The 14,066-nt window shown below is 48.3% G+C and overlaps 2 protein-coding genes across 2 annotated transcripts; one reads left to right on the top strand and one right to left on the bottom strand.

Moving 5' to 3' along the window:
- Positions 1-613: 613 nt before the first annotated feature.
- Positions 614-8,359, top strand: LOC131266512 (golgin subfamily A member 4). Its single transcript, XM_058269062.1, has 6 exons — positions 614-1,026; positions 1,720-1,795; positions 1,869-6,028; positions 6,130-6,201; positions 6,269-6,391; positions 6,485-8,359. The coding sequence occupies exons 1-6, from the start codon at positions 943-945 to the stop codon at positions 6,509-6,511; spliced, it is 4,542 nt and encodes a 1,513-aa protein (XP_058125045.1). The 5' UTR covers positions 614-942; the 3' UTR covers positions 6,512-8,359.
- A 169-nt stretch (positions 8,360-8,528) lies between these two features.
- On the bottom strand, positions 8,529-12,556 carry LOC131265065 (mucin-2). Its single transcript, XM_058267327.1, has 2 exons — positions 12,363-12,556; positions 8,529-10,664 (listed from the first exon to the last, which is right to left on the bottom strand). The coding sequence occupies exons 1-2, from the start codon at positions 12,554-12,556 to the stop codon at positions 8,840-8,842; spliced, it is 2,019 nt and encodes a 672-aa protein (XP_058123310.1). The 3' UTR covers positions 8,529-8,839.
- Positions 12,557-14,066: the final 1,510 nt, after the last annotated feature.

Raw genomic sequence — 14,066 nt, 5'->3', positions numbered from 1 at the left:
ACCTAGCTCCTGAAAGTGTAATTCATCAAAAAGATTTCTTTTGTCAAACTTGAGTGATTTAACCAGCAGAAGTACCTTTTCCTTACAAAAAAGATGCTATTATAGATATAATTTAACGATTGCTCCCGATATGACGCCATAAATTGTGAATAATCTTATCTTTTCTTTTACTCTCGAACCCAGTTCCTTGTTGTTCCTCATACAGACTTCCCATCACTATACGAAATGTTTTGGCCTACCCGGTTTTGACATCCGCCAGGTAGGCTTAGATATGTAGGGATGTGCACCACCCAGTCAATGAATATGATTTCTGTTTTCTTCTATCATAAAAAACATTAGCCTATCTAATCAATGATGGTTTTAACACGGAAACATAACTATTATTTTCATAACGCTTATTACAGCTGCTTCGAAGACAAATTTGTTGTGTTATAGTTTCGACCGATTAGAAAAACAACTTTAATTGGGATCGGAGCGGATTAAAACAATCGCTCCAGCTCCGACCTCACATCTCAACGACCGAGGAGTGGAAAGTGAGACATTTTCTTACCACCACGTAGTTTTATCTTCCCTCGGCCAAAATTGGACGTCCGAGTAAAACTGCACTGAAAATATACGCTGATTTTTACGTGACTCGGGCGTATGGTTTTCAGTGGGTCGTCCAGTGTTTGTGGGTTTCGTGCGTGTCACGGGGTGGTATGATTTGGGTGTTGTGTCGAATGTAGTGCAATGTAATCAGAGCTGAACGAAAACGCATTCCGTAGTGTTTGATACGCGAATCACGGTCACTTAATAGTACTGCACCCCACAATACTATCCTTTATCGAAGGGGACAGTGGGTGCACTAGCAGCATCCCTTGGATTAGATACAGTGATAGTGTATTGGCCAACTAGGCCACAAAGTGACGATTGCCGTAGGAAAGCAATTTGCCCTTGGCCGATATGTTTAAAAAGCTGAAAGAAAAAATCACCGAAGAGGTAAAACAGTCGCCTCAAAGGTTCGAGCAAATCTCCAAGGGACTGCAGGTACGATTCGCGCCTCCATTCGATGGCTCTTTCGCAATCCAGCTTTCGTAATCGTTTTCCATTCCACTCGCAACGCATCTAACGATGGTCATGATTGTCGCTGCTTTCGTTAGTTTTTCCTCCCTTCCCCTGTGTACGGTGTTAATTATTGTAATAATCTGGCTGTCGTCTTCTCTTCCCGACCTAATTTGTGTGGGATTATGTTCCTCCGCCAAGCCATCTTAACAGCGATTCTCTTCTCTATGCCATGGGCGGCATTAGTAATGGACCGCTTACACGTAGTAACATCTTTGGTTTTAGTTTACGTCGTCTCCTAAGAGATGGTCTGAAGACTCTGCTGACACGGCAGTATCCACTTAAGCTCATTCGGGAAGATGACGAATGTTGTTTACAAATGCTCCTCAGCCTTTTTTGCACCAGCTTTGGGGTGGAGTCTTCGCCTACTTCGTTAGGAAAAAGGGTCATTGCGCTGCAAAGGTATGTGATTAGCATACTTCGCATGTTCGTCTCGTCAGTTGACGTGGAACTGATGATGACCGCAAGATATGTTGGACGATAAATGGGTGGAAATGGTTATTTCTCAGGTTGAATAGTAACTCACCCTTCCTTGTTAGTGTATTTGCCTTTACTCTTGAGTTTGTTTGCAGTAGAAAAACAAGAGTTGATAATTCTGTTTTCATTATCTGTTTATAGGCCGCTGTTAGTTCGGCATCTTCAACTACCTCCGAAGTCTCAGGAAGTGAGAACTTTTTCAGCATCACTGAAGATGGTAAGTACACTTCGCTCAGCACCCCAAACGGGAACGGTTCGTGTTGCATGACTTACTCGATTTTCTTTTTTAGATACACCTCAAAATTCACCACAGCGGGCAAACTCTAGCACCATCAATACTCCCGCGTCCCATCAGCAGACTGAAAACAATGTGGCCAATACCTCCGGTAACAGTTCCGTGCTATCGAACGTGAGCCTCAACAATGGCATTTCCCCAAACACTACGGTTTCTTCGGCGGTCGGGTCTTCCGGTGGCGGTTCGACGTATCAATCGCGTGCCCGCCGCCTGTCGAACTCTTCGATGGCGAGCGACGTTTCGTTCCGGCTGCCGGCGTACGACTCACCGGCGATATATCACCTCGAAACGGACGTGGACGTATCGGCGAGTGAAACAGAATCCGTCGCCGGGTCGGTCGCCACCAACGGACCGAATCAGCTCGATCTGGTCAGCAAGGACAAGCTGTTCCAGGCGTACAAGAAAGCACTCGATCGGTATCAAAAGTACCGGGAACGGTACACCGAGCTGGCCCGGCGCTACCGCGAGCTGGAGAAGGACAACACGAAGGCCCGCGCGGTGCTGGTGGAAACGCAAGATAAGGCGCTTCGGAGGATGAGTGAATTGCGCGAGCAATGCGTGCTCGAGCAGCAAGCCAAGGCACATCTCGATTCGGCCCTGCGGATGGAAATCGACGAGCTGCAGTGCGTGGTCAAAACGCTCCGCTCGAAGTTGGAGTTGGTGGGCGAGAATGGCAACTTGAGTGGAGGCGAAAAGGATCTAATCTCGCTCACCGGGGAGGATGGAGGAACGAATGGCAACAGGGGGTCACCGGTGCGTGATACGGGGCCACTCGAGGAACGAATAAAAGCCCTCGAATCGAAGCTGAACGAAGAGCTACGCCAGAAGGCCGTTCTTAGCCTCGAGGTGAGCGAGCTGAAGAAGCGCGAGGAAGAGCACACGATCACGATCGCGGAGAACAAAATGGCCATCCATTCGGAGCTGGAGGCGAAGGAGGCTGAGGTGCGCAAGCTGAAGGAACAGCTCGGCAGCTTGGAGAAGAACATGAAGCAGACGCTGCTCGAGAAGGACGGCCTAGGGAAGGAGCTGTCAGAGGTGCGCAAGGTTGCCGCCAAAACGAAGGAGCTCGAGAGCACACTGAACACGTGCAACGAGCAAAAGAACAAGCTCGAATCGAAGTTTATCGACTTCGAGCGGACGATTATGGAGCTGGAAAAGGAACGGCAGCAGCTGAAGGCGACTAATCTGACGCTCGACTACGAGAAGAACGAGCTGAACAAGAAAGCAACCGAAGTGGAGGGAAAACTCGCCGCAATGGTGCAAGATAAGGACAGGCTTGCCGGGCAGGTGAAGGAACTGGAGCAGGCGGCAAAATCCTTGGACAGATCAGCCGAGATGGAGAGTTTGAAAAAGGAACTCGAGCAATCCACCCAACGTGCAGATACAACCGTCGAAAAGCTCGTAACGGTCGAAAAACTATTGAAGGAAAAAGAACAACATTTGTCCACGATTGAATCGGCCCAAAAGGCGGTGGAAGAAAAGGTCCAACAAACGGAGCAGCGTTTGGCGGATCGTGATAAAGAAATCGAACGATTACAGCAACAGCAACTCGAAAAGGATGACAAGGAGCTCGCAGAAAGCAGACAAAAGTTGCAGCAGGCGGAAGAAGAATTGGCCACTAGTCGTAAGTCTCATTCGTTCGACCAGGAGAAGCTCGCGGAGAGCAGGAAAAAATTGCAGCAAGCCGAAGAAGAATTGGCCGCGAGCCGTAAATCTCAAGCGCTCGACCAAGAGAAACTCGTCGAGCTTACGAAGGCCCTCGATGCGGCCAAAGAATTGCACGATCGCGATCGGAAGAGCAACGAGGCGAGCGTGAAGGAAGTGTTTGATCGCAATGGCGAACTCTCCAAGCAGGTGGACCAGTTCAAGGAGAAGCTCGAGAAGGTGAATGGAAAGTTCAAGAAGCTTTCGGAGGAAAAGGCCAACCTACGCGCGGCCAACGATGAGCTGACGCAGGAGTTGAAACAATCCAAAGCGGACCTGAAACAGCTGACCGCGCAAAAGCAAACACTTTCCGAGGAGGTACGAAATTTGAAAATAATTAATGAAAATTCCGAATCCGAGGCACTCCGGTCGCTGCAGGAATCGATGCGTGCCTCGATGGCGGCCGCCGAAGAGAAACTGCTCGAAACGACACGCGATCTGAACCACGTGCTCGAGCTGAAATCGGAGGAAAACCGGCGGCTGAGCGAAGAGCGGGAAGAGCTGGCCGAAAAGCTCGAGGTGGCCCACCGCGAGAAGACGGATCTCGAGACGGAGGGTGTAAACTTGCGCACCAAAATAGACACCATCCGGGGGGAAAAGAAGGACCTGGAGAAAACGCTCGAACGGGAGATCCGCGAGAAGACGGAACTGAAGGCCCAGGTTACGAACATCCTGCAAGAGATCGGTCGACTGGAGGAGCAACTGAAGGACGTAAAGGATGCACATTCCAAGATACTGGAGGAGAAGCAAACGCTTGAGGAGAAGATCGAGCGATTGCAGCGTGAACACTGTGAGGCGCGAGTGAAGCTTGAAAAGGACACCCTCGGCAAGCTGCAGGGTAAGGTGCGGGAGCAGGAAACGAAACTGCAGGAGGTGGAGTGCGAAAATTCCCAGCTGGCGGAGAAAAACTGTCTCCTGGAGGAAAGCAGCCGAAGGACCGCGGAAGAGCTGAGGAAGTTAAACGTGGCGCTCAAGGAAGCGGACAATCGGCTGCAGGAACAGGAGGACCAGCTACGGAAGGAAATCGAACGGTGCGAGCGGCTCGAGGCGCAGGTAAAGACGGTGACCGACCAGCTCAGCCAGTGTACCGGGGATCACGCGAAGCTGTTCAACGAGAAGGAACTGCTCGACCACCAGCATCGCTCGCTGCAGGACGCGATGGAGGCAAAGGAGAAGGAAAAGCTGTGCGTTCTCGATACAAACAAATGCCTCGAGGAGGACCTTGCGAAGCTGCGCACCGAGAGTGAGTACCTCAAGGGGAAGCACAACGAGCTGAAGGCGCTGCTGGAAAGTGACAAGCGAAGACTGATGGATCAAAACGATGCGCTCCAGCGGCAGATGGAGGAGCTGGCGAAGGAGAAGCAATCGCTCGGCCGGAATGCGACGGACTTGGAGAAACGGCTGGCCAGCTACGAGGAGGTGAAGATAGAAAATGAATACCTAAACACCCTCACCAAGCAGCTGCAGGGGGAGTTGCAGGAGACGAAGGGTAAGCTGGCGGCCAAGGACACCGAGCTGGGAACGGTACGCACCAAGCAGAGCCAAACGGAAGCGATGCTGGAGGAACGCGACCAGGAGATTACGAAGCTGATCAACGAATTTGTGGCCAAGGAGAAAAAGCAGGAAGCGGAGCAGCGGCAAAAGGTGGAGGAGTTGGCGGACCGGCACCGGACTGAGCTTGAAAGCTTAAGCGAAACCGTACGGCAAGAATGTGAACGAAAGTTCGCGGGGGAAAAACAATCGCTGGAAACAACCGCCCGGGAAACGTGGGAATCGCAGCTGAAGGAAGCAAACGCCGGAAAGACACAATTGCAGGAGGAAGTAAACAAACTGCGTTCGGAGATTGAGGAGCGTTCCAAGGAACTCGATCGACTGAGGAGTGAGCTGTCAACGGTGGCTGAACTAAAACTTGAAAATGAAAACTACGTGCGTGATTTGGACGAACTGAAGAGTGAGTTGAATGGAGCGATTGCGGACAAACTGCGCCAGGTGGAGGACGCCGAGCGACAGCAGAAGTCCCTCCGGGAGGAGCTTCGAGCCGAGGTCGAGAAGGTTGAGCAGGAAAAGACGCGTCTAGAAACGGAAAACGGTGAATTGCGATCCCGGTTGGAAGCAATCAAAGCCGAAACGGAAGAAGCCGTACGACGGTTTGAGTCGGAAATTGAACAACTCAAACGGGAACCACCGGTCGTGAAGGAGGTCAAGGCGCTGCAGGAAACGGATGGCGGGCAGCGTGTTGGGTCCAGCGAGCAGCAATCGTACGACGAACTGCGGAATAAGAAGGAAGAGCTAGAGAACAAGCTGAAGAAGATCATGCACGAGGTGCAGGATGTTTCGAACCGGAATCTGTTTCTGGAGCAGAAGTGCGAGAACTATCTCATACTGGAGCAATCGAACGAGCGGTTAAAGCTGGCCAACGATAAACTGTCCCGGCAGTTGGATGAAACTTTGGTAAGGAAAAGTTACCAAAGCATGCTTTGCTGTTATATTTTGGTCCGGTTCTGTCAAAGTTCACTATGGTAACATGGTTCCTCCGTCTGCTTATTCCGCAGGTATCCATGCATCACAATGAAGGAATTGCCGCCAACACCGAGTTCGAGTACTTAAGAAACATTCTATTTCAGGTACGGTGAGCCTTTAAAGCATAGATTCGAACGGATTTTAAAACCTTCAATTGTGATGTCTTTACAGTATCTCAGTGGTAGTGTAACCGGTAACAACAGTACGCTCGTCAAGGTTATAGCGGCCGTATTAAAGTTTTCCCCACAGCAGACGCAGGTGGTGATCGAAAAGGAGGCACATCGAAGATCACTGGTAAGATGCTACCCAGGAAGAGGGCACTCATTGTTTTGCACTGAGGCGACCTCATTTACTAATTGTTTTGTTTTTCATCTTTCACGTTTTCAGATGGGCCAGATAAACAACTTACTATAGCAGGAAAAGACGATGGCGATGCAAAAGCAGCATCAGAAGGGAGGAGGATATGGCTTTCAATTTTTCTAATACGCTCCGTTGAATGAGGACACAATGGACACCGAATTATACTTTTCGACGGAGGACCGTTTATATATCTACTTTGATCGGTTGTATCGTGAGCGGTTTTTCAAAAGCATTTTATTTTTGTTTCCGGATAGGACTTTTGTCCTATCATTTAGTACTTCATAGTTATTTCATAGACGGATGTGAGGTCGTTTTTCCATACACTATAATGTTTTCGTAGTAAAAACATGGAAGACCATTTTAAAATTTATGCAAAAGTTCCCAAACTAGACCAATGTAGGTAATTGCGAAGAACGGAAACGAGTGTTCATGCCGTTTGAAAACAGGTTACTTTTTAAAGGAAAACTCTCGCATTAGCCAACATCTTTCTTATTTTTAACCAACTAAAAAATGTTTTATATACGAGGAATTACTGTAATTAATTGAATTGACCGATCAAAATAATGTCCTTAAAAATAGTAGACTGGATTGCGCCACTACGTTACACGTGAGATAACGATTCGAGACAGTGTATGCGATAACTTTGAATGGCATCGATATGGCAATGCCACAATGCGGTAGATTAAATCTGGATCATGGCGTGATTTTAATCGATATAGTTTCTTCGAACCCAAGTTTGTTGTCAATTTAATATCAATGTTACTGTGCATTTCAATCAATTTCAAGTCCATTTCATTCACCACAAACCAATCTCCATCCATGCTGTTGCCTCGTAATGATGTCCGCTAAAAGCAATTATATATTATTTTTATCTGTTGCAATTGTTCGGTTAGGCAGAGAAGTGCATTATGTTAATTTGTGTTTAGTTTATTTTATTTTTTAATTTTTGGTGTACATTTTTGTGTCTCTAGTGCGTTCTTTAATTGATAGTAAAGATATACGAAAACTGTTGATAACATTGAATAATGAATGAAGCAATGCAGCTTTAGCTGATAGAAACCGACAGCGGGCGGTAATTAAACCAACCTTTACTCGAAGAGGGACGGACTTAGGTTAGATTAATTGATTTGTTCATTTCTACCACAGTTCATAGACCATTAAAGAATTCCTAACTGAATGTCTCCGTCTGTGCCTCGGGAGGGGAAAAGAAATTGGGAACCTTAAGCCTAGTGCGCGCTGGGAAAACCAACCAACCAAACTGCAAATGACCCCATACTTTACGGTGCTGATTGTTATGATGCTAAATTTTACATAACGGTAGAACTGAGTTTCGCTATGTTCGCTACGATCGTTGCAAAATTCCCACGCTAGCTTGTTTAGCTGACGGTTCTTTTGCGTCCCGGAATAGGATTTTCAATTTTCCTTTTATACTCCGCAAGATTTGTTTTCCTTGAGGCCGGAAGCAATACCCTTGTGACCGAATCAAGCGATATTGTAAAGCCACATGACGTCCCGATTGAACTTTGATCCATTTCCCACGCTCGCACGCAATGATCGCGATCGCGATCGAGATGCTATACTTACCTTTACCATTTTTGCACATCCCCGATCAACAATATAAAAGTGAAACTATTCAACGTTAAAGACTTGTAATGGCACCATTTTTCTCTGGGCAACATTTTTCATACACATCCACACTACTCGGACACGGTTCAACACACTGTCAATCATGAAATTTAACCTACTCGTAACGATGTCTCCTACTCATTAACCACGAAAGATGAGCTTCTACCGCATGGATCCTTCGGTTGTTGAAAATAATTGTAATTAAGGTATCGCTAGGACAGTAGAAAATAATGAAGGAGTATATATATAATAAACTCATTACAACTAATAGACAATGCGCCAAAAACCAAACGGTGAGGAAAGCTAGACCAGCGTGTCTTTTCCGTTCCGATTCCTGGGATAGATTTCAGTTTCTTTCCGAAAAGGGTTTCCCTGGAGAAGGAAGAATAAATTATACAACTCGTGATTGTCTTTATATCCATTATATCGCTTACCGGGCATCGGGTTTGTATACTATCGTGCCATTATTTTTTATACAATAGTTGCCATTAAAATTAATTCTCTATCTGAGCAGTCTTTCTCGATGAGCTGTGGCCTGATGAATTTTATCTTCTCTAGTTTACAATCATATATAATTTCTACAATCGTTTCTACCTCATCCATCGTCACAATATAAAGTTTAATATAAAATAAATTCTTCCCAATTACCTCTATTGACCGAGTGAGGTACGACAATACTTCAGATCCACCAAAAAGTAGTAATAGTAGTACGTATCCTTTTGCCCTTTTTGACTAGCGACTGTACCAGCCCCAACATCAATGATCGGCCAAAAACGATAGGAACGATTTCGTGTGAGGGTTCAGCTTTTGCGGCGAGTCATCGTCGAGCGCGTTCATGGCGTCCCAGGAGAGATTTTCCATGTTATCCTCCCGGAAGTATGATTTCACCGTGGGTTTCAGTGCACCTTCGGGAGCTTCTTGGGTATTTTCAGCTTTCACTGTGCCGTCGGAGGTTCCATTCGACACAGATCCGGTCACACCGTTGTCTAGGACCGGAGGATTGCCTGCATCATTAGAGGCGTGTAGAGAAGATGAATCACTTTTGTTTATACGTTCTCTTCCATTAGACATCTGATTAGTCAGTTCTTTCGAGACTTCGGTAGATGGCGAAGACTTCGGTGTAGTCTTACCGTTTTCGTGATGTTTTTCAGTGCCACCGACGCCGCATTCTTTCGGTGGTAAAGTTCCCGCATCATGTGGAGCCTTTGTTGACTTATTTGTTTCAACCGAATTCGTGCCTTGGGCGGGTGATGAAAGTGTAGCCCTACTTTGACCATTACCCCCAGGAGATTTTTGCATCTCCGGAACGCTTTTCGGGGTCGGCGGTCGGATGGGGCTTTTAGGTGGTTGCTTTGGCGATAGTTGTTGTTGTTGTTTTGCCGACGCCACACCGAGAACGGCCCGGGGTGATGTGGCCGAGGTGTTACCCGCCTGCCGCTTCGGTGACGGCGTCGAGCAGGTGATGGTAATCTTCGGTAGTGCTGCTAATCGTTCCAACCGTGGGGAGAGTCCTTTTTTTACCGGCGAACGTTCCGTCCGAATGGTTCCGACCGTTGGCGAGGGTGGCGCTTTCTTAGTCGGCGACGCCGGTGAATCGCGGGTAATGGTGGCCACAATCTTTCCGTCCTCGCTGACGCGTACGTTTCGCTTGGACGCTTGCGACGCGGGAGGTGTCTTCTTTTCCGGTGCCGCTTTGGTGCGTGACGATGACCGGCGAGTGTTTTCCTTGTCGTGGATTGTGCGCGCACCGTTCTGGGGGGATGGTGGTTTCCCAACACCGGCCGGTGTGCCCCGTGAGTTGGAGTTTGCCCTGATTCCAGTGGCTTTTGGTGTGACCACCGCTTCCGGTGATGATTTTTCCTGCTGCCCCCGAACAGTACATTCTCCATTTGCCGTGGGTTGCTTCGATTCACCGCTAGGCGGCACCTCGCGAACCGATTCAATTGATTGGGTAGAAGTTGTGGTTGGAACCGCCGGTTGCTGAGGTTCGCTGAGATACTTGCTGTACAGCTTTGCGAACAAATCTTCCGGCAGATTCGAATGGTAGAGATCGAGCGCCATCAGGAGGAAGGCTTTTGTTCGTGAACACAAATTGGGTACGGTGATCAGGGCTTTGCGGATCGTGAACAGCAGATCGGTGATTTCCTTCCGGTGGTCTTCCTTCGCCACCGCACCGTTCAGTGTTATCTGCTCCAGCAGGAGCTTCGCAAACTCGGCATCCATCTGGTGCGGTGGTTGCTGTTGTGTGGCAGCGCTTTTGGTGATCTCCTGCTCCAGCTCGGACGTCAGCAGCAGCAGCAACGACTGGCCGAGGATGTTGATGCGCCGGCCGTTAAGCACCTTCTTCCGGTTGTAGTACTCACCGAGCAGCGTGACGGAGTTGTAGAAACGCTGCGGATCACTTTGCTTCAACCGCTCGATGGCGAGGAAGTTTTGCTGCAGCGTACCGATCATGGCATTGCGAATTTTCGTCTCCTGTATCATGGCGTCTCCGAGCTGATGTGAGCCGAACACGGTCGCCATCTTGACGGCGAACTTGTTATCCGCCAGGGCCGCCTCGTTGAGGTGAGCGAAGAGAGTACTGAAACGATAAGGTACGAATTAGAATTTGTTTATGTGAAAAAGTAAAAAAAAAATGGAACATGCTGTATCGACGCAGCGACACAACGAGAAATGTCAACAGACGATAAACACGTGGAGCTTCAAGGCCACGTGTTTGAAACACGTGCTGTTTTACGTAAGTCAATTACGATTCTGCTTCTTCTTTCCCCTTCAATGCGAGCGAGCAAAAGTGAAGAAAATCAATTTATGATTTTGCCCTTTGCTCATCTGCTGTGTTTTTCTTACGGTATTCACATGTTGCAACATAACTATAAAAATTATGTTTAATTTTTTACAACTTCCGTTCGCGTGCCCTCCGATCTCTTTTGAGATGTATTTGTTCTGATAACACAACCATCCGAAGGACAACAATATGAACCTCTCTATCGCTTCCTACTACTGTCTTGCCGGGTAAAACATGTGGCATACAGCTTCAACATTTTAAAACAACAATTCACATTTTTTCTCGACTTCACCAGTACACATGCGGTGAATGGGTTTATTTCAAATAATTTATTTTGAATTATTGTAATTTCTGTTGTACTCGTAACACGCGGTTGTTGTTTTCGCTTGTCATCATCCACCGGGTGGCTCCATTATCGGCGTGTGTGCGTGTTTGTGTGTTCGTTATCAGCCACTTGCGCTCGGAGGTATTGCCTTCCCACACATTGGACAAAAAAGTGGACGCATTTTTTTTCCTCTTTCATTTCGTTGAGGTAAACATAAATGTGGAGTGCATATTAGATTAAATAAAAAAGCATTCAACAAGTCAGCTCAAACTCGGAGCCCTTTCCCGGTGGATGTCGTTATTTTCAACCCCCGACCGATGGTGGGAACATTGAAGGTATTTTTTGGTGCATCGTTGTGAACGCAATTCCCAGCGGCGGTTCTGCGTGATATCAATCTTTAACCTCTGTGAAGGGCGCTGTGACGCACCGCGAACCTTTTGGTTTCAAAATAAAGTTCGTCGTCAACACACCTAGCAGAAGGTAAATTTGAACACATTGCAACATCGACTGTTTACAGAGAATAAAAAAATTAAAAATTGAACCATCAATCATGTTGATTTGGGCACAATTTGCGCCAGATCTCAGACGATCGATCAAAAATGGCAGCAAGTAAGAAAGCCGAAACGAACCAGTTGTATTTTCTGATGCGTTGAAAAACTTTCTTAACTGACCGACGATTGTGTTTTTATGTATTTTAATCGGTAACGCGTAAAGCCTCTTCAATTAGTGTCGAGACGCCATCTTTTTTCCTCGTTAAAAGCCTGTTCCCACCAAAACAACAATGGATGCTGGTTGGGCTGCCCCCATGCCACCCGATCGTGCGTCGATCACATCGTACATTTCCTGGTGGCTTTGTAAGAGGAAAAAACCGGCACTGAAACTGGTTTTTCTCATCGATGCCTGTCCGTCGTGGTACCGTTTAACTGACGCACAGTATTATGCATCGTGGCCGTAACCTAACCGTTAACTGAATGGTGCAACTCCGTGCCGGCGTCGGTTGGAAGGCGAAAGGATCGTGATCATATCCATAAAGATGAATCATGCAAAGAGAAGTGGCTTCGGGCAAATGCCTAACCCAAGCGAAGGTTTCGAGGTTGGGAAAAACCACACGGAAGCCAACCGTAGGATTAATTTGATATACTAAAAAACGATTGGCGAAAACTACTTACTTGAGCGTTTGATCGTCGTTGATGCGCCTTAGAAACAGTTCGGCAAACTGGCGCAGATGGTAGGTGAGCGTGATCGTTTCGGCGTACGGGTCCATTTTGTCAATTTCCTGCCGTATTTCATCGTACACGTTTGATTGGGGCTGCTGCGGTTGTTGCTCCGATCCGGCAGCTGGCGTGCTCTTGATTAGTTCCATCGTCTTCCGCTTCTTCTGGGGCAGTTTATGCTGTCGCGAAGGGCAGTTATACAGGGGGAAAAAACACCACAACAACACCGGCCCCACCCGGTAACCGGAAACCGGTGGCGGTAACACGTGCTCTACCGGTACGCGAAACTGCGATCGCGAAATCGAGTACACCACAAGCGACGGTTTCTATTTCGGAGGGGGCTTGCGGTTCGATGGAGCACTTTTATTTCCACGCACGCAAGATCGTATGAATTATGATGCGACAATTTTCCACCCGAAAGGGTCACTAACACTTGGGGAGGGTGTTGGGTTCCGCGCTGAAACCTGACTCGACACGACACCCTTTGGAACGCCCGGTTGGATCTTCCTTCACTCCTCCAAGGGACAACAACGACGATCGCACTCAATCGCGGCAGATGTTCTTGATGTTTTATTCCTCCATAAGTGGAGGAGCTTTAATCCACAAATAAAGCGTTGACTGACAAATTCGCGATGTGCTCAACGTGCCGGATGGAGAGGATGGACTGCACTGATCCGTTTAAATACGCAGCCACTTCACTTAGGTGACCTATCTCTCTACCCTCGGCGTAAGTAAGGGTATGATGCTTCACAGTCAAAAGAAGGAGGGAAAAAAACAACCTCCCCTTTAAAACTCCCTTGTGGGCTTTCCTACCGGGATCGGACCTTCGGGGTAGAACGGGGCGGGAATGGGTAAATGTTAACGATGCCCCGGTTTGGAGGCAGCGACTTGCGTTCGGGCTCGACAACGGTGCCTACAACCGACCGCGGTTCAAACGAGACTGGCGAGCGGATCGAGAGCACTCTCGTAAAGGAGCGTTAATGTGCGGCACATGGCTCGCAACGTTGGGGGGTTTGTGTAACGGGGGCCTGGGGGGAAGCACCCCAAAGACGGTGTGCGTTAAGAAATTTAATTCAACCTTAAGCCGGTTCGCGGAGCAGAGAGTAGGTTCAATTGAATCGCTCAAAAATTCGCGCTCATTCTCCGGCGCCACCCGGTGTTCCCGCGGTGTGCCCCGTTTTCATGTAGTGGTGGTTCCGTCGCGACGTCCAACGGAATCTCAAAACAAGCGCACGGATAGGAGGGAAGAGCTCGCGAGACAACACCGCGAGAACACCGCCAGATCAACCGCGTCCAACCGGCGGAAAGCGGCAAAAACAACGACGTTCCGTTCAACCAAACGTTGGCCGGTGCGCGCGTGTTAGTGGTGACGGTTGCGTACTGTCCCTTCCGCTTCCCTTTCCCCGCTCGTACCTTGCGCCAACGGAGGTGAGCCAACATAAAAAAGCATAACGAACCGCGCGGGGAGGAAACGGCAAGCAAACCGGTTCCCCTACCGGTGCGTTGGACTCGAACGGCAATGACGCACTAACTAACACAGATCATCGAGCCCCGGCGTCACAAAGACCTGGGCCAGTCACATGGACCCGAGCGGTATCGGCACGTGCTAGGGGAGGTTGGGGATAAATGTGAGGCTCGTAACAATAGGCAGCGGAGTGG

Source organism: Anopheles coustani, chromosome 2, assembly GCF_943734705.1.
Source record: "Anopheles coustani chromosome 2, idAnoCousDA_361_x.2, whole genome shotgun sequence".
In the NCBI taxonomy this organism is placed as follows: Eukaryota; Metazoa; Arthropoda; class Insecta; order Diptera; family Culicidae; genus Anopheles; species Anopheles coustani.
Note: the sequence above shows the minus strand (reverse complement) of the source record. Positions and strands in the feature narration are given on the sequence as shown.